The 20219-nt window shown below is 40.3% G+C and overlaps 1 protein-coding gene across 7 annotated transcripts in view; it reads left to right on the forward strand.

The window, feature by feature from the left end:
- Positions 1–20219, forward strand: part of ANK3 (ankyrin 3) — a 365999-nt gene that overhangs the window by 13938 nt on the left and 331842 nt on the right. For 5 of the 7 annotated variants that reach the window (XM_067000752.1, XM_067000753.1, XM_067000754.1 and 2 more), the window contains exon 1: positions 16819–17004. The exons of the other annotated variants lie outside the window; for them this stretch is intronic. In XM_067000752.1, the coding sequence (XP_066856853.1) occupies positions 16834–17004 (171 nt within the window). In that variant the 5' untranslated portion in view covers positions 16819–16833. Of the gene's footprint in view, positions 1–16818; positions 17005–20219 lie in introns of those variants that run through there. 7 annotated transcript variants of the gene reach the window in all.

Consider the following 20219-nt stretch of genomic DNA (forward strand, 5'->3'; position numbering starts at 1 on the left):
AAAGGCAATGATGTTTATGGCCACAAACAGCTCAGATGAATCCTCTAACCTTCACTTCTCAGAGCACTGGATATTTAGGTCACGTACTTTCGTTTTCATTCTTCAGAAAGACTATGAAGGATACTGCTGTTAGTGCAGGCCTGATTCTGAGTTCATCGGATGGCCTGACCTGATAGCCGAGTGATCTTGGATGAAGTGTCTGCACCATAAAATCCTGTGATCAGAGGTTGCCTTAAAACAAAGGTATTGCTTTAAAGAGTAAAATAATTAAGAGATCAATTTTAGATAGTGCATGATACCTACCGTTATGACTGCCATAGAGGTACCAACAATTCTCGAAGTCCAAGGGTTTCTAGGGATAAACCACAAGTCTCAGCATTCAGCTGAGTTCTAAAACTGAGGGCCTTTCATCTGGAGCAGCATTTCTTTAGGCGCATGCAGGGATTTTGACTAGAGGGTGGATGCTTATGCCAAATTGATTCAAGATGGGTTAGGAGGGAGCCAGCCACAGGCATGAGACTCAGAAGAGTATAGGGAAGGAGCTGGAGTGCTGAAGGGACCACACTTGTTAAATGGCTGGGCGAGAGCATGGGTAGAAACAAGCTAAAAAACAGAAAACTGCAGACTTGGTACCATAAGAAAGGGTGCACAGGAAGCAAACAGGGCTTGACTGGTGTGAGAGAGGGTGAGAACTAGTGCAAGAAGGAGAAAGGTAAGATGTGAGCACATCTGTAGCTAAAGCCACTCCCTCCTACTAGCTGATGCTCGTGTGCCGGGCCTTGGTCTCCTAGTATGTGTTTGGCAATGGCAATGCTGTCCAGGTGCCATCTGGCCAGGGATCTCTGGCATCATTGGATCATCTGGCATCTTGGATCTCTAGGAACAAGTGCAGGGCAATCACAAGGTCTTCTGAGCTTTTTGAAGACATTATTTTATTTCTCTGTGTGACTTGGTCTCTAATTTCATTGACATCCTGGGTTTGCTTCTTTTTGTCATATGTTTAAAACAATAGTCAACATATGTATCGGATGGAATTTAATTTAATGGTTGTCTTCTGTGGAGCTATTGACTGACAGTCTTGTTGGAATTGGATGTTTTGATCTGTCCTATGCATTTTGGGACATTCATTTTGCTTTTTAATTTCTAATCATGTTCTATAGCAACACTTTTTCCTGTAAGCAAGCATCTTGCAACATGAGTCAGGTCCAAACACCAGTATCTATGGAAGTGTTAGGCAGAGTCTTTTGTTCTGAAACACCTTTGCTGTCCTACAAAACCTAAAATGCAGCTGGCTGGCTGTTGGAGTGTGCTGTCAGCCGGGGTGGAGCACTTCAGGACTGGCAGATGGACTCGATGGTTTTGATTGAGGGGTTTTGGGGTGCAGGGGAGGAGGGAGATTCTTTTAGTCCTCAAAATCCTGCTTGCTTTTTTTTTTTTTTTTAAGCACCGATCCTGGAGAACTGTAGGTGCAGCACAACTATGTATGCCAGAAGTATATATGTGATTGTTGGCTTCGGATCCATATTTGTAATTGTCCTAAAGCAGTGAAGAGGGGTGAAAAACAAGTCTTGGTGTTAATGGAAACCCAGGTCAAAGTAGCCTAAGTGAGAAAGTTAGGTTCTTTTGTAAGCTTGGATCTTTGTGCAATAACGGAAATACAAATGTTCTGTGTATTTTCAGTGTCTAGTAATCTTATACATTGAAAACCTTTGCTTTCCTTGTATCTTAATATTTCTATAGTATTACCACACAAAAGAACATCAGTCATGATAGCATTAGCAAATCTCAAGCACTTTCTTGCTGAATAAATAAATAAGGAATAACTCTGGAAGGAGCACCTAAAGAAAGATTCTCAAGTTTCTGAGATGAATGGAGAGTGCGACTTGTGAGGTAGTGATAAAAAAAACTAAGCACGCTTGCTAATAAATGCCAACTTAAAGGGGCGTGGGAGGGGAGAGCAACCTAAAAATACTTCACTCACATAACATACCAAAAAAGTTCTAATCTCTACATTTTGAAATAAACAGTTACATTCAATTCTGTAACGTGTAACTTGATGCGAGAGAAGAAACACGAGGCCTTGTTTCTTTTGATCTGCCTTAGTTTTTAATTTTTTTCCCTAACCTGAGAATAAAATAAACCGAAATAAGCTTCCTCCACAGGCCACAGGGGCTAAAAAGAGGGAGATGTTCATCACTCTTCAGTGAGAGAAGGTCCCTTAAATCAGAAATGGAAGTATTTTTGGTGTAAAAACTGCAAAGATGGCAACAACTACTTTATCTTAAATTAAAAACTTTGGCCTTGAAAACTGCTTGACTGTGTTTGGATCTTGATGAAATAGATCTGCTCGATTTTTGAGTTGTATCTCTTGTATTTCCAAATAGTGCTGACAGTTCCCTCCAGCAGCTGCATGAAAAAACATTTTGCAAGCCAGGAGTAATACAAAAGAATACTATACATGTCAAGCTGGGCTTCCAAGAATCAGCTATTGTGGAAGAAAAATCAGTGTGTGCTTCTGTACCTCTTGCCAAGTATTCTTACATCCCCATTAGTTTATTTAGGCTATTCTGATTCCTTTTAATCACAGGATTTGGGGACTAACTCTTCTCAGAAAGTGAGCAAGCAGGAGCAGAGTGGAAAGGGATCAGAAAAGCAAATTCTTCAGAGATGTGTTGACAATGTTCATAAAATATAAGGTTAAATATCTTCCAGAACTGTGAGACACCAGAGCAAGGGGGGAAAGAATAGCATCTGTGTGGACAGTTCTATACCCCAAGAATCTTGGGACATCATAAGAAAAATCAGCTGGATTTTTGTTTTATTTTTATGTAGACTAACTTCATATGGAGAGTTTAGCTGTATCTTTGTGTAGTTTTAATGGCTGTGACCACTTGCCTAAAGGAAGCTGAGTGCGGACTGTCAACTACAGAACTGCAAGCATTCTTGCAGGACTGTCTCTTGAAAATTACAGGATAAATGCTCCTTCAGAACTACTTTTTTAAAAAAAAGCAAAAAGAAAAAAGAAAGAAAAACCTGAATTTTGTGATCAAAATTTACTCTCTTGCTTTCTTAAGAACTACTCAGGGCCAGGAGTAGTGTTTGCTTAGTGTTATGCTTGTATAATAAGTGGGTTGGGTTTTGTGCTGCTTTCTCCTCTTCTGCTGCAGCATCCTCAATAAAAATACCTGCTTTCTCTGCTCCCTGGCAGAAACAGTGGAATAAAATGACTACCTAATTAATACTAATACTGTGCAGTTTTTCTTGCTTTTGACTCTCTTTCAAGAAGGCACCTGAGAATATCTATACTTTTTGTTGGACTATAGCACCTGACAAATTGTTCCCTAGAACAGGGAATATATTCCTGAACTGGAGCCAGCACCATTGTGACTGAATCTAAGTTTTCCTGGAAGATTCAGTGTAAGATGCACAGAAATCGATGTCTAAAAGCAGGAGCTAAAACACAAATCTAGTGCCAAGCTCACTTAGTAATAGGGCTGTTGCTCTGCTACCATGAAACTTTGTTTCAGCTACGCATTGTAGGTGTGAAATATTATCTCTATTTACTTTTGCTACATATATATATATATATATCCCAGTAGAGAATGGAAGGAAAGGACTTATGCTTTTAGAGGAAAAAATAACTAACTCCAGAGGTACCAGGTTGAACAGCTTCAGGACTAGGAAATTACAAGTTCCTTTTCTTGTTTTTTATTGTTATCAGTTTTGTTGGTGATTAAGAATGTGTAAGGATTCTTTCAGGTGAGTACTTTGTAGGTTGTTGAATCACAGTGCCAAAATGCAACCATTCAGCTAAATCACTGTTTTGCTTTGCAATTGTTTCTTTCAGGCAGGAATTGCAGGTGGGAGGTAGAAAGTTCATGGTAATTATTTCTCTACCGTGGTTGAAACAAGTTCTCTATACCCATTGTATGCACTTGCCTCTGAAGTATAAACAATTTATACTGTTGAAATGTTTTGGAAAAGAAGTAAAACTGTTGAAGGAAGGAGGTTTTTAGCTATTTGGAGTGCAGTGTTTAGTTGAAGAACTGTGATTTCACTTCCATTTGTGTTTAATTGGTTCCTCTCCAAAAACGATGCTAGAACAATGTATGGGTCCTTATAATGTATGGAATCTGATGTGCTGAGTATATCTTCATTTGCCTAATGTCCCACAGAGGCTGAAGAGCTGAAAATCTAGCATTTTGTTCAAGAAGCTTTTGTGGCAATGCTGCTCTTTCATGAGGAGGTTGATGGGGGCTGAAGCTGTGAACTTCCTTGGTAGCTGCTTCTGTTCCTGTCATCGATGTGTCCAGCCGACTTGCTGCTCCTCGCAGCCTCCTCCAGCTCATCGGCTGCTGTCAGCAGCTCGGTGGGGAAGGCAGCAGACAGCCAGAGGAGCCTTGTGATAGCTGGGGGAGGGAGGGGAATGCACGCTACAGAACTGCTGCTGCTTGCTCTCCCATTTCTCATTTTCACAGCCTCTGCTGGCTAGTAAGTGCTCTGGTAGGAGCTGCCAGGTGTGAGGAGAGACGAGATGGAAACTGTGGGCAGAGCCAAGAGAGGAAAGAAGCCTGAATCCTAAAACTGCACGCAGTAGCTCTGCTAACGGAATGTATTTGTATGGGGCTAGCTAGTTGAGAAGAGAAATCAGAGTCAAACTATTTACATATCTTCATCTGCTGAGTGTGTAACTGTATGACCTATTAAATACATAACTGCAAATGAGCTGATGATGTTTTTGGTGAGGGAACACACATTTATTTCAGCTGGGTTTTCCCACAGTATCCTTTCTGTTAGCCTCCCCCTACCAACACTCTAGACATCTTGAATTTCTTGGCTGCTTTCAGTTAAATTTTGCAGAGCAGAAACAGTTCAAGTTAATTTTCCATGAGCTTCATGGAAATAGGTGAGTAGACAAAGGAGGCTCAACAAATTCGCATTTCCAGTTTATCGACTGTGGTGTGAGCTTAACTGTACCACTACTAGCATGTCAGAGAATCTGCACGAGTTGGGGGGGGGGGAAGGGGGGCAGATGAGGTAAGTTCCAGAGTCCACAAAATGGTGTGCTTAATTGTGTTGCATGCTCATAAAGTGGTTGTAGAACCAACCTTTGTTAAAGTTTACCAAAAAAGAAAATTGAAGGCTGGCTCGGACTGTGTTCAAAGATGAAAAGCACATTTAAGAAACAAAGAGGTTTTTCCTTTTATGTTACATAGTTACTAGGATCATGTGCTCAATGGAAATGCACTTCTCAGCTTCCTAAAAACAGTGTTATGGCACAGGCAGGGACCTCTGATGTTTTTGTATTATTATTATTTTTAAAGAGCATGGGATCTTCATGGTCCTGCTTTTTTAGACTTTTCTTCCTGCAGCTCTGCCACTGTAGAACCTGGGCCAGTACCCTCCATGGTCTCCAGACCTCCTCCTCTGGGTGTCTAATAGTGCTTTGGAACAAGTACCTGGGAATTCCCCCTTGTTTTGTGTTTTTTTTTGAGTTTTGTTTGTTTTTTCCTCATGAGGTTGCAGTTTCTCTCTTGTTACTTCCTGCTCCCTCTCATCTGTGTTTTTATGCTGCTCAAGTCAATGCAAAGCTTGATTAATTTCTGTTTGGTGTTTCCAGACAATCTTGTTTCTTGGCTCGGTTGTTCAATCTATACAGCTGGGCAAGTGGCTTTACAGGGTGAGCAGAGACCCCTGCTGATCCAGGTTTAGGGGGTTTAAACAGTGGCCTCAGATTCCTTCAAAAATCAGTCCAAATCCTTTGGACGTACAGCAGAAACATGCAGGCAGAGTAACCAGCGCAGAGTTCAGCTCTTAACAGCAGTTCTCAGAGCCCCTGGTCTCTGGAATGAGACAAGTGTTCGGTGTGCCAGCAGGGAGGGACAGGCCTGCTGAGTTCATTGCTGGGTGAGAGGCTGATTGTCAGTCTCCCACCCGGCAACGAGAACTGGATTTTAGTTAGAAATTAGACTGGCATGAGGCTTTGCATATTTATTACAATGTGATATTTTGTTCAGTGGTTAATTATTAGTGAGCTGGTAAGTCTGTCCAGTATTAGATTTCCTTAAAGCCTGCTGTAGGCTGTTGTAAAAACTCGTTTGGAAGAACTACAGTTTTTCCATATAATTTTTGCTTTTATCCATAACAGGCTGCATCCTAAGAATCACATAATAAAATCAGAGTAGTACAGTCCTCTCCTGGTGGTGTAAGATCTAAGCACTTGGTTCTGTGATTTGACTTGTATTTTTTTTTGCAAATAAAATGAAAATTTGGTGAAAGAGTTAGTTTTGCCATTTCTGTTAAAGTAATAATTGGAATGTATGTTATCCTGGGATATGTATTAGATATCTGAAATATGTAAAGGGAATGTGTATGCAGAGCATATGAGAACAGCAGTAAGTATTAAAGCATTTTATGCTAAATGGGAGGCTTGGGAACATCCTGCTGCCCATGTTATTTGTTGACGTGGCTTGTGCTTACAACTGAGCCTTTAAAATAATGAGTATTGTGCACTTACTTGATTCATAGTGGATAATTGTTTACAAGAGACAAAGCTTAAAAACATGTTTAAGCACATGGAAGAAACTGAAAAGAAAAATAGTATGCCTTTAGTTCATTTTTAAAGCAAATAGCCATTAACTGAAACAATCGATACTGCAGTTGCAATCAATTCTGTGGTCATTTGCCGTAATAATATTACACCTTCAGAATTTCAAATGTCATGCTTTGGGGATGTTTGGTTGTTTTTTTCTATTTTTGTGATGTTTTGATTAGTGTGTTTTAGATATGCCTGTTTGCAAAGGAGAAAGATAACTATAAAATGTTCAGTAACCAAAGATGTTTTCATAAAATAGCATTCATTGTTTTTGTACACAGTTTTTAAAAGGACAAGAGCTCCACGTTTTGCCTTTTAGGTTTACAATTTTGTTGTCATCCAAGAAGAATTTGTGGTAACAGTTTCTGCCTCTGGTGATTTTGGCTCAACTCATTTATTCAGCTTCCTGACTGGGTGCTTTTTAAAACTTAAATGACAAATTTGCATAAGGCAAGTCCATACTAGATCTATCTGGTAGATCAAGGCGATGCCAAAACTTGGTTAAATGATTGTTTAAATTGTATTTGTAGCCTTTCTATTGAATGGACGCTTATGTAGATTCTTAGATATTTTTTTTTTTTTTTTTTTTTTACTATATTTGGATTCAGAAACCTAACAAATACTGTACTGCATGTGGTTAGTAAGGAACTATGGATTTATTGAACATAACATCAGTATTGCTAAATATGCTTTTTGCATCTTCCTCTTATTTTATATGGTTATTACTGTCCTGGAATCCCTCTAGAAGCCCTCTAATTTTAAAAATTTTCCTAGTTCTTTATTTTTATCTATGACTTGTATTTCATTTCTATATAGTGTTATATACTTGTTAGGCACAGTTGTCATTCGAATTGCCCTTTCCATGTGTGGAACCACTGGAAAGAAAAGCTATGCCTTATGAACGAAGGGGTATATAGTGTTGATTTTAACTTCTAGCTGCTATTTCCACTATGTCAGTTTTGAAATAAAATTGTACTAATATGCTAGTGCCGAGGTAGTGCACGTACAATGTTTGCTTTTGCTCGTGTGAAAACCTGAGGTCCCTGGTTAAGAGCATGGGTAGTAGCATGGTTTTGCTCTATTGTTCAGTTGAGTTCTTAGAAAGAATGTGTTCTTCTGAAGTTGATATACAAAGGTCATGCAACCCTTTCAGAAAAGAATGGGGAAGAAAAACCTTTCCCCTATGCTTGCCTCTTAAACTATGGCATTGTTTTTAAAACAAACAAACAAAAAGAACAAGCATGGTCTTGAAGAACTGTGTTTCTGTGTAGGTAAGAACATACAAAGACAATGGTTACAAATGTTGAAGTTAATTGCATGACCTATTCCATAATGTGTGTTTATATATATTTATAAGAACCATTAACAATATTTAGATGTTTACTACTTTTCAATACATTTAATATGAAAATAAATTAAGGCATGATGATTTTTCTGTGCCACTCTTTCTGTAGTAGCATCTGAAGTGATAGTCTGCATTAGACTGCATTTTCTTTCTTGGACACTACTATATATAAATAGAAAACAAGTAAATGATGGTTTCTAGGTACTTATTTGTATCAAATGTGAAATGTAACCTATAGGCTTAGGGAAGCATTTAGAGCTAAATTATTATGGAGTTCCGCAACGTGAGTGTTTAATTTTGTTGCTCAAGCATGCTGTGGAAGTTGATTACAGAACTAACTGTGCATGGAAAAACAAACTGTAGTTGTTTTTCTTCTGGTGCCATGACAAAATAATGAAAACGATCTACCAGAGCAAAACTGCTACAGTGTTTGTAACAGGTTTATTCCCTAGATATCAGATTCAGGTATCTCCAGGTGCCTTTCACCTAAACCATTTAGGTCTGGATTCTGCAAAGCACGCATACGTACCTCTATCTTCTTGGCTTAAATTTAAGTGCCTCCTTGGTGCTTTGCTGGATCAGACTTTCAGCTTTTTGTTGCTTTAGAATATTTTTAAAAAGTAATGGTTGACTTCATCCATCTAATGTTGTTGGTTGTCCTGGTGTGGCTGAGCTTCTGAGTGCTCTCAGAGCGGTGCACCTATATGTTTTTTATGTGGCATGTGAATTAAATGCAAGTGGCTTCCAGTGCAAAATGATCAGAACTTGTGTTAGGTCTTCACTGGTGTCTGAGTAGAGATCTAGGAGCTGCGCGCTCTGGTTTAGCCTGATACTAAATGAGTGAAGTATAAACAAGCAGTAGGCAGCTAAAAGCTCCTCAAAAGGCAGTTGTGTGTCAGTGCTAAAGGGAAGAATTTGTGCTTCTGCCTTTATGCCCTTCTGCTACCCTCAGCACTTGCTGGCTGATGGAGCTGGCAAAAATGTCAGAAAACAAATCTAGCAGAAAGGTTGTTTGGGTTTTGTTGCTTTAGTGAGTAGAGGCTTGCAGAGGCTCTGCTGTGTGCCGGGGGATGGCTGGGGGTAACACAAGCAGGGTGGTGGCCGGAGGGAGGCTGAGGAGGACCTCTCCCTTCTGATGGCAGTTCTGGGTGGAACTGCATCTTGCGTCCACTTGCCAGTGATCTTTCATTTTGTGTGTGAAGAGTACATCTTTGCATAGTGTCTGCTGTCTTGACTGTTAGCCTAGGGGTTAATAATCGTTGTTTTGCAATTTTATTGCAATTTATTTGCAATTTTATTGCAAAACAAAGTAAAAAATCGCTGGTTAAGCATTAGGCAGTTTTTAGTATTTTGAAATAAATAACCAGACATCCATTTTCATAATAGATATAGTTGAGTTTAATCCTGCTGTGTAAAGTACATGTCAATATATTCACGTCTTGTAAGGGCTGTGAATTACATCAGTGATGTCATTATTCAGAAAACTTCATTTTGATAGAAGTAGTATTTAAGTCTCTAATACTTGTAAGCATATACTTAAGTCATTACTACAAAGTATATCATAGTTCTCATCTGCAGGAAATTTATTTTGTGATGGACACAATATTTGAGTACAGAGAGGAACTTGGATAAATGTGTTGAATTTGCATAAAGGGTTTTTCTAGTACAACATGTTTTCCATAAGGTAGCCCAGGATCCTGCCTGTTGAGAAAGTCTCAAGAGAACATACAAAAGCTCTGGATCTCTACCAATTGTTACTAGCAGCAATATAAATGTCTTGCTAAACTTACTTTTATACACACATTCCAGCTATGAGAGCACAAAACCAATAACCAGCATGGTGTTCTCCATGTGCGGTATATGGTGGAGTAATGTGTTTGTTTAGTGAAACACAGGATACCAAAACCAATACGTTCTGCCTTACACTTCTTAAGATGGATTTGTACGTTTAAACATTTAAACACTTATATGTTTAAAGTACCAATAACTACCAATCTGTAGTGTTCTGCACTGCATGGGGTTTGTAGTTTAAAAATATATTTGAGAGCATAATTATGTTGCAGAGCTTTGTGTTAGCCATATGACTTCAAGAAACGAGAAGGGTCTTACAGAATAGCAATTGGCAGAAACAGTTTTACAGTAATAGGAATCTGGAACTGGTCTTAAGGTATTAACATTAAGCACCTGCTTTGTTTTTGGACATTCAGCTCTATTCCACTGTCTGGTATGTGCTTGTACAAACACACAAACAAAACTTCCTGCATAATGACCTGAGGTGTTATACTTTTAACCTAACTTTTAATCCTTTAACATTTTCTCTGAAATCAGTTACTTTGTCCTCCTTGGCTGACCTCAGCTTTACTAATTACTAATTTACTCCACTTGCTAATGATGGTGCACACATTACCTTTACTGAAAAAAAAAAGACAGGGTGTGTGTAGTTTTTAGTCTTTTAATGGTGTGATTAAAACCTGATGATGTAAAAGTGTTTTTGTTCCATTTTTCAGTTGAGGTTTGTTCCCTCAAAACCCTGGCAAGGTCTATAATAAGCTTATAAAACTAAATATATAAATATATTGATGATGACCAATAGCCTTAAATTGTTTAGCAAGCTGGATGGTCAGACTCCATGTCAAAGACAGTGTTTGCTGTCTTCTTTGGATATGGTGGCTCTTGTTCCTTACGCATGGCTTTCCTCTTCAGCAGAAGTATGGGGAGAGGTCTCTCTTTTTACAAGGAAATATGAACGTGTGTATTTAGTTGCTTTCTGTGTTCAGTGCTTGAAGGAAGCAGCAGACTTGCGATGCAAATGCTGTTTTATCTTTCTGCAAATGTGCAGTAAGGCTTGGTGTGGCCCCAATCACTGGATTTACTGCATGCATGAAAAGCTTTCTTCACATGTGCTGTAAGGCCTAATGCTTTCTAGAAAGCACAAGGTATGTTGCATGTAGACAGACCAATGAGAGACAGTGCATGCATCAGGGCTCCTCTTAAAGCTTTGCATTTGTGTATGGCTCAAAACTATGGTGCCCTGCCCTGCTGGTTCCAGTGGATGTGATGGCACAACATACTTACTGCAATTATGCTTAGGATTTCTTTACCGTTAAATTATCTCAGATTAATGCTTGGATAAAGGTAATTAATTGCCCTTATGCTTACTAAATTATCTTTTCTGTAAAGACACAAATGTTCTTCTGTGACTTACATAGGTAACCTCACCTTACTCACCAGAAACTGAGTTCATTCCATGTTTTTCTCCTTCATGACATTTTCACCTTTGAATTTTTTTTGCCTTCCTTCAGCATTGAAGCTCTCCTCTTACCAGCTTTGCTGCTTAACTGCTTCCTCTAATTTATGCTCTATGTACCCAAGCCATTTTTGGGAAGGAAGCAGCTTTAATTTTCTGCATATTTTCTCAAAGTAATCACCCATTCTCTCACTCTTTCCCAGACATTACTGTATTATTTTGCCATGTTTCACTGACTGTGAAAGTCAAACAATGACTACCATTTTCAGAAAAGTACTGAAATATGCTCTGAGCACCGTGTCCCGGTTATTATTTGTACTTACTACATTATTTCATGAATTCTAGTATTTTTTTCCCTGTATCTTGCATCTTGTTCATCAAGCAAATAGAATATGCTACAAACAGATTCCGTTTTTCACCTGTATACTTCCCTGCTAGGCTTAGAATTATATTTGCCAGTACCAATCCCCCAGTGTCTGCAGCAGAAATGTTGCAGATCGCATGGCATATGTTTATATTGTCATAGGACTATTTAAGTTTGCTAAATATTATTTGTATTACCTGATGCTGCACACCAGAGTTCTTCATGTACGATGGCAATACCAGACACTCATTTTGAAGCAAGTGTCCTGGAGCCCAGACACATGTACTAAGAGCAAGAAACCGGAGTCCTGGAGCTCCCAAGGGGTGGATGGTGTTAGCAATTCCAGTGGTAATGTTGCAGCAGCCGCACTAATTTCAAGATATAAAAATAAAAGGCCTTATAAACTTGTACAACCTTTGGCGTTTATAATATGTGGGGAAAGAGAAACTACAAGGTTTTAGTTGTGTGAAACGTGTCTCTGCTTTTCTCTTCTCCCACCCATACCAGTTAAGTTAATAGAAGGATAATACCTCTGGTTTATTGTTGGATCTCATTACTACACAATGGCCCTGAGGTTGGTGTCTTTAGGAAATGAATGAAAAGTGTAGGGGAAGGAATAATTCATTCATTGAATAAGTGAAAACAGTAGGAGCAAAACTGGATGATAACCCATTGTCACTTCCAGTTTATGCAGGAGAATTTTTGTAATACTGAAACGTTGAGCAAGCACATACAGGCAGTTTTTAAATACATACCTGCCTGTGACAAGGCATGCCATGCAACACTATACAGTGTTTTCAATCACACTATGGTTAATTAAAAGATACTTGCCCACGTGTAGACATCTTGAGGGTGTACATTCCCACGGCAGCCTAGCACCTATGGGCTGGTAAAAAGATGGTAAGAGAAAGTACAAAATTGTCCAGTAGATGGCATGCGGGCCCCACAGTTGCAGAACTCAACATGGGGCAATCCATTACGTGCTGTTGTGATTGTGTGCTCATGTGGCCTCACTGTGTTTTTTCCACTTTGGACACTTGCATATGTTTAGATGGTATCTTTGTATAACACCGAAGATGCACTTGTTTAAACAAGTAGTTTAGGGAGGACGCAGTTTTGTTCCTCAACACTATCAGGTAACATCAGGACACTACATGGCATTAGGAAAGTCCCTCTGAATAAATAGCTTGACAATGACAGATTTAGAGTTTTTTTTGTTTGTTTTTTGTGCTTAAAAATGCTATGCTTTTTGTGCTATGTTTTACAGAACCTCTCACCTAAAAGTAATGAAATGGCTGCTCTGCTCTAAAGCATGTGCCTCTGATGGCTGTTCCCACGTATAATCTTTAAGTGATTTGCTGAACTGGCTAAGTCTACACTCAGAAGGGTTATAGCTTTGTGTCGCCTTGTATACTTTTACTTGCATTAATTTAACCAATGACATTTGGAAGTGAATGCCTCGTACCTAAAATGCATCACTAATAGTTTTTTAATATCCCAGTGGATAGTTGTTGAATGAGACATTAGAAAGAACGAAAGCTCATCTACTTGTGCACAAAGCTGAGGTCCTTTCACTCCCTTCTGAGAAATTCAGTTTGTAAATGTGTTGCTCTTGCATTAACGTCCTGGTCTAAGATGGGTATGCTTTAGCTGCAATGAAGATAGCATATCTAAATAATACCTCTTCTTAGCTTTTAGTGGTACAGATTGCCTCTAAGTAGAGGCAGTATTAGCTCTTTTTTTTTTTTTTTTTTTCCTGCAGTGTGTTACGTATGTCTCCCTTAGCTTGCCTTTCTCTGATTATTGGAATTTCCTTTCACAATTTTATGAGCTTAGCAGGTCTCAAGTACCATTTTTCATGTTTATGACCTGTCCCTGAAGTAAAACATCTATTCAATATCTGAAGTATAAGAATGTGGAAAATGTAGGAGGTCTTAGCAAGCTAAATATATTAACTGAGTAGAGGGAATTAAAAAAAAAATGCAGAAAGGTGTCACGTTCTTCATAAACAAGAAAACAAATAGGTAATGAGAAGGTTTAAGATGATTTGAGGTCCAATAGCTCAAAGTGACTGGTGCAGACCTTAATATGTATTTCTACATGGGACTTTCCACAACTTCCTGAAGATGGGATCTTTTTGAGTTTCTGGAATCTCCTCAGTTACATAGAGAAGAATTACTCAGACAGTTTTGTCTGTTATCTCTGGGAAAAGGTGTCTTGTTAATTTTCTCAATTTGCCCCACTTTCCTGTCATTTTTAGCAGTAGAGACAGGTGTGGTGTTTTTTTTTTTGTATAAGTTCTTCCTTGCATTTTCCAGAGCAATGCAGAGAAGCCTACAGGTACTGTCCCACTCCAGTCACATTGTGCGTGCATCCCACATATCTAAGACCACTTTTCTGTGTGTGTGCGCCCTGGCATGCAAGGAAAGTGATAAGTAGATGCAAAGATGCAATCGAATAGTATTCTGAATATGTGGTCTTGGGAACAGGCGTGTCTCAGAAGCAGCCCTGCATGTACATGGCCCAAATGGATTTCCAAAGAGTTCCTAACACTCTTCGTATGTAAGAACTGAAATGAACAGTATGTGGTTGTATGCATTTTGCATATGTTGTGCGTGCTCAGTGCCATGCAGTGGGAGAGAGTCAAAGGGTTCCCTATAGAGGTGGTGCTATGTAGCAGGTCACTTTGGCCCCATGGTACAATCTGCTTAAAAAAAAAAAAAAGACAAAAAACAAACCAACCTATCTTTAATTCACTGGAGAATGTCAAAAAATATTTTAATGAACAAGTCTTTTTTTTTTCTTTTAAGTAGCAATTGCCATTGTCAACCCCAGACTAAAGTAATACTGTATTTTCTTTTGTAGGAGACAATCTTGAACTACCCTTCATGTTCCCTCATATATAAGCAGTTCCAAAGAACGAGGAGTTCAAGAGAACAAGGATAATGAATCAGCTTGGGGTGGGGGAGTGGAGGGAGCGCACCAAAATATTCGAGGATAAATGTGGATTGGAATAAAAGGCTAGCATCTGCAATGCATTCACGTGAGCTGCTGTGTAAACTTGTAACTTAACACAAATCCCTTTTTCCTATCTGCTGGTTCCTATTAAAATTAGGTCTGTAAGCGCTGACAGAAGGAAAGCTGGGTTTGTGTATTACGTATTGTAGTATTTAGTGGACTAAAAATGGTTAAGGACAAAACTGAATTCAGTGCTGTGCAACCAGGTTAGATGCAAGAAGACAAAGTTTGCATTGAGTAATGCTGTGTTGTCACCGCAGTAATGCAAGCTCTGTTCCTCTGCAGAAAACTTTGTTGCTTGTAGGTCCACTGTAGGGTGCATTTGTTGCTTTGTCAAGCAATTTGTTAATCTGCTTTAAAAGCAGTTTGCCTTTTTTTTTCTTTTGTTACTCAATCTATACTAATTGAAGCTTCTGAAACAAAAATGTTCATTTAACCTGATAAGCTCTTTTTTTGTCCTGTGGTACTACTTCAAGGAAGCTGATACTAAATTTAATACTAGGGCCATGGTCTGCATTTTGTGGTGTCATTTTATCCCAAACCTTTTCCTCAGATCTATCCAAATGTGCCCATTATCATTTCTGCAACTCACTGAAAACTCTTAACGTAATAGTAGGCAGTGCTTTCACTAATCTGATAATGCTGAATGTGATTGTGTTGATTTAATAGTGCTTGTATGCACGTATTCAATGCATTGTGGCTGCAGCAGCAGTATCTGGAATCAGACGAGGTATTTGCCATGTACTAGTCCAGGTTAGTTCGATGTTATAGGGTACACTGTTACCAGGAGCTCTGTTTCTGACATTTTGGCCCCCAGATGAAGGAAGTCTCTCCAGTTCAGCTGCGTTTATGGCACTTCTGCAGCAGACTGTAGAACGACATGCTTGTGGGTTACTGTTGTGAGAGAATTGACTAAGTGAATGCAGACCTCTTGGTACGCTATGTCTAGAATTCATAAGCATGTGCGCTTGTAGTTCCTTCTGGCTTCCACAGGCTAAAAGTAGATTAGAAGATGGGTGAAAGCTACTGATGCATCCGATCTAGGTCAGAAAGTTAACTTTTGTCACATGGAGCTGCCTCTTCTAGGCTTGAAATGATTTGCTGAAGGGACAGTGGTTTGGGTTTTTTCACTGCTAGGATAGCATCAGCTGTTGCAGTCATTCCAGAGCAGTAAGAAATCTGACACCTGAGAAGCTCCACAACCATAAGGCTGTTGTGAAATATCTCGCATGAAGCAGACTTCATTATCCCATATTGCTGACCTCATTGCTCTGTCATTTAGGAAATGCATCAGTTGATCTATTTACACCTGGAACATGGCTTATATGTCCCCTTTAAGTACTGGAAGGCTGCAATGAATTCTCCTTGGAGCCTTGTCTTCTCCAGGCTGAATATCCTCAGTTCTCTCAGCCTTTCTTCATAGCAGAGGTGCTTGTTCCAGCCTTCTGAGCACCTTCGTGGCCCTCCTCTGGACCCCACTATAAGAAGTCTGCATCATTCTTGCACTGGGGCAGGCCCCAGACCTGTATGCAGGACTCTTAAGTGGGGCTGCAGAGGGGCACAATCACCTCCCTTGGCCTGCTGGCCTTGCTTTTGTTGATGCAGCCTGGGACACAGCAGCAGTTTAGGCTGCAAGAACACACTGCTGGCTCATGTTGAGCTTTTTGTCCACCAGAATCCCCAAAGTCCTTCTCTGCAGGGCTGTTGTCAGTGAGTTCTTCTCTCAGCCTGTGCTCGTGTCTAGGATTGCCCTCACCCAGGTGCAGCACCTTGCACTTGGACTTGTTGAACCTCATGCGGTTCACACGGGCCCACATTTCTAGCCTGTTCAGGTCCCATTTGATGTCATCTCTTCCTTCAGTTGTATTGACTGCACCACTCAGCTTGGTGTCATCTGCAAACTTGCTGAGGGTGCATTAAATCCCAGTGTGCATGTCATTGATAAAGATATTAAACAGTACTTGTCCCGAGATAGACCCCGAAAACATTGTGCATGAGTAATTGTGTGATACATCATGGGCTGATGGTACTGGTTGTGTGCAAAATGATGCTAACTTTGGGTATGCTGACTCCAGATTTTTTTGTTTGTGGAATTGAACTCCAACCTTAGCATTGCTTTGAAATAGGATTTTCCATTTATGTTATGGATGTACAATTTTTACACTTTGCAAGATTGATGCAAATGTAACATTCTGTAGGGCTCTAAAAAACCATCGAATCTCACACAGGAAATGTACAAATATAGTTTTTGTCATAAATGATACATGAAATATTGGGTCTCCAGACATCTTGTCTCTAGCTTGGTGTTGCCATGGGCAGTCATTAGTATTCCAGGGAGGCCGAGTTGCCATGGAAAAGCGTGTAGCTGTACCGCGTTTCCACAGCAACCCGCACCGCTCTGTACCTTCAGCAGATCAGCTAGCAAATCTGTCTGGGTAAATCTAAAATGATCTTATGGTAGCATTGCTGGGTTAAATAACGCTGCCATCATATCCCTAGGTGATTAGCACTGCAAGCATCTTCATTATGTTAAAATGGACCATTGGGTCAGTGTAACGCAGTACAGTTTTAGATTTAAGGAAACGTGTTTTCAAAAAGCAGCAGCAGGGGATATATCTCAGCCCCTAAAAGAGGCTACAATAAAATTGTGTTGTTAAAGGTATTTCTGTTTTCGCACGGTCTTGTGTTATAATTTGAAGCTGAAAGATTTGAGCTTGCAGCTACTGCCCTGAATGACCTTCATCAGCAACAACCCTTCCGTGTGCATGTGGGAGACCTTTGGTTTTTGAACCTCTGTTTTAGGAAGACAGAGCAAATTGCCTGCTGCTTGCTGTTGTTTTCTTAGTTGTGGAAACAGTACTATATGCTTATAGCTTTGGATCAGTCAAGCTTTCTGTTCATTGCTGGCGAATTTGTTTTGATGTTGGAGATGTTCTTACAGGTGGTAGACACACTAAAATCTATCAGCTTTTTGCTTGAGATGCTGTTTATTTGTCTTTTGTTCTCCATTTGTACAGTTTTCAGTTTGTGATGTACCTACTCAAGGAGCTGATGGAAAAAGCTCTGTGTTTTGAGAAGTGTTCAGACAGCTGTGGCCTATTCCTATGCAGTCTGTTTAGATGGGACAGTTCTGCCCCTGTATGGATGCCTATCCAGTGTGTGCTTTGTTCAGTCATAGAAATGAACTAGTAAAACATGATTGAAATCTGTCCAATTTTTTTTTTTTGTTTTTATTTTTCTCTTGGGGAGGGGGTGGGGGGAGAAGGAGGAGAGTTATGGGGGTTAGGGTTTGGGAACTCAAACCCTGAACCTTGGTAATGCAGTATTCCCACAACATGCTGATTTGATGCATCTGGTAGAATACCATGCTGCTTAGCTATAAAGCATAAGGGCTTCTGCAGCTCTAGAGGGCATGTTAGTTCTTCCATGGTTTTGATTATTTCCTTGTCGTGGTTAGCAGATAAAAACTGTGATTTAAAACAAACAAAACTTGTTTGAATCATACTATTTAAAGAGTTAAACTTCAGAAATCATTTTGTCAGCTAATATCCTTATTCTTTTTCATTTAGACTGATAAAGTGGGTTTGCTTGGATCCCTTGGCCTCTTTCCAAACTGCATTTAGAATTTCAGCTCTTTCTTGGACCCTCTGTTTTTTTTTTTTGTAAGCCTTTTCACTTTTCAAACGTCTGCTGAAAGACTTTTGCTAACCTTGCTCAAAGAACATGACAAACTTAAACTTAAATGTGAACTGGTAATCAAAAAACTGAATTACATTTTCAAGCAACACTGTCTTTTGACATCTTGAAAGCTGATAGCCAGGAAAGCTAATGCTTTTAAAGAAGAAAATGCTTTTTCTTTTCTCTACATTTCTTCAAATTGGGTTTGCCTTAAACTGAGTCAGACTGTGTGGCCTAATTCACATCGGTACTTCTGAAAATGCTATCTCACAGTACTCTAGAACTTGAATAAGAGAAGTGTGCTTTTAAGCACTTGGTTTAAAAAAAATGCTGTATGAGGGGAAACAATATAGATAATAAATTTGTTAAAGCATTTTAAAAATTGCCGTCTTGTTTTGCAGTGGCTTAGGAACCTTTTGCAGTAATTAGCTACTAGCTTTGTTTAATGATTGTAATTTGTATGTAGGTGTAGCAGTAGTTAAACACGTGATTCCTTTGCATCAGTGGGTATCTGTAGTGGCTAGGACAGGCTTTCCTTCCACCTTGATTATTATTGATTCTTCATGAAGTCCTTTCTTATTCTAGATAGAATTTTTGTAGGAAAGATTTTTTTTTTTTTTTTAGAATTCTAATTAAAAAAAAAAAGGTATCACAGTATCACAGATTTCTAGGTTGGAAGAGACCTCAAGATCATCGAGTCCAACCTTCGACCTAACACTAAGTACTCCACTAAACCATATCGCTAAGCTCTACATCTAAACGTCTTTTAAAGACCTCCAGGGATGGTGACTCCACCACCTCCCTGGGCAGCCCGTTCCAATGCTTAATAACCCTTTCGGTAAAGAAGTACTTCCTAACATCCAACCTAAAACTCCCGTCGCAACTTTAGCCCATTCCCCCTCGTCCTGTCACCAGGCACGTAGGAGAACAGACCAACCCCCACCTCTCTACAGCCTCCTTTAAGGTAACTGTAGAGAGCGATAAGGTCGCCCCTGAGCCTTCTCTTCTCCAGGCTGAACAAGCCCAGCTCCCTCAGCCGCTCCTCGTAAGACTTGTTCTCCAGACCCCTCACCAGCTTGGTTGCCCTTCTCTGGACTCTCTCGAGCACGTCCATGTCCTTCCTGTAGCGAGGGGCCCAAAACTGAACACAGTACTCGAGGTGCGGCCTCACCAGAGCCGAGTACAGGGGCACAATCACTTCCCTAGACCTGCTGGCCACACTGTTCCTTATACAGGCCAGGATGCTGTTGGCCTTCTTGGCCACCTGGGCACACTGCTGGCTCATATTCAGCCGACTATCAACCAATACTCCCAGGTCCTTCTCGGCCAGGCAGCTTTCCAGCCACTCATCTCCCAGCCTGTAGCTCTGCTTGGGGTTGTTGCGCCCCAGGTGCAGGACCCGGCACTTGGCCTTGTTGAACTTCATACAGTTGACCTCAGCCCATCGCTCCAGCCTATCCAGATCCTCCTGCAGAGCCTTCCTGCCCTCGAGCAGATCGACACACGCACTTAACTTGGTGTCATCTGCAAACTTACTGAGGGTGCACTGGACGCCCTCATCCAGATCATCGATAAAGATATTAAAGAGGGCCGGCCCCAGTACCGAGCCCTGGGGGACACCACTAGTGACCGGCCTCCAACCAGATTTGACTCCATTCACCACAACTCTTTGGGCCCGGCTATCCAGCCAGTTTCTAACCCAGCGAAGCGTACGCCAGTCCAAGCCCTGAGCAGCCAGTTTCTTGAGGAGAATGTTGTGGGGAACTGTGTCAAAAGCCTTACTGAAGTCAAGGTAAACCACATCCACAGCCTTTCCCTCATCCACCAAGCGCGTCACTTGGTCATAGAAGGAGATCAGGTTCGTTAAGCAGGACCTGCCTTTCATAAACCCATGCTGACTGGGCCTGATCGCCTGCTTGCCCTGCAAGTGCCGCGTGATGACCCTCAAGATAATCTGCTCCATGAGCTTTCC

This window comes from Anser cygnoides, chromosome 7, assembly GCF_040182565.1.
Source record: "Anser cygnoides isolate HZ-2024a breed goose chromosome 7, Taihu_goose_T2T_genome, whole genome shotgun sequence".
In the NCBI taxonomy this organism is placed as follows: Eukaryota; Metazoa; Chordata; class Aves; order Anseriformes; family Anatidae; genus Anser; species Anser cygnoides.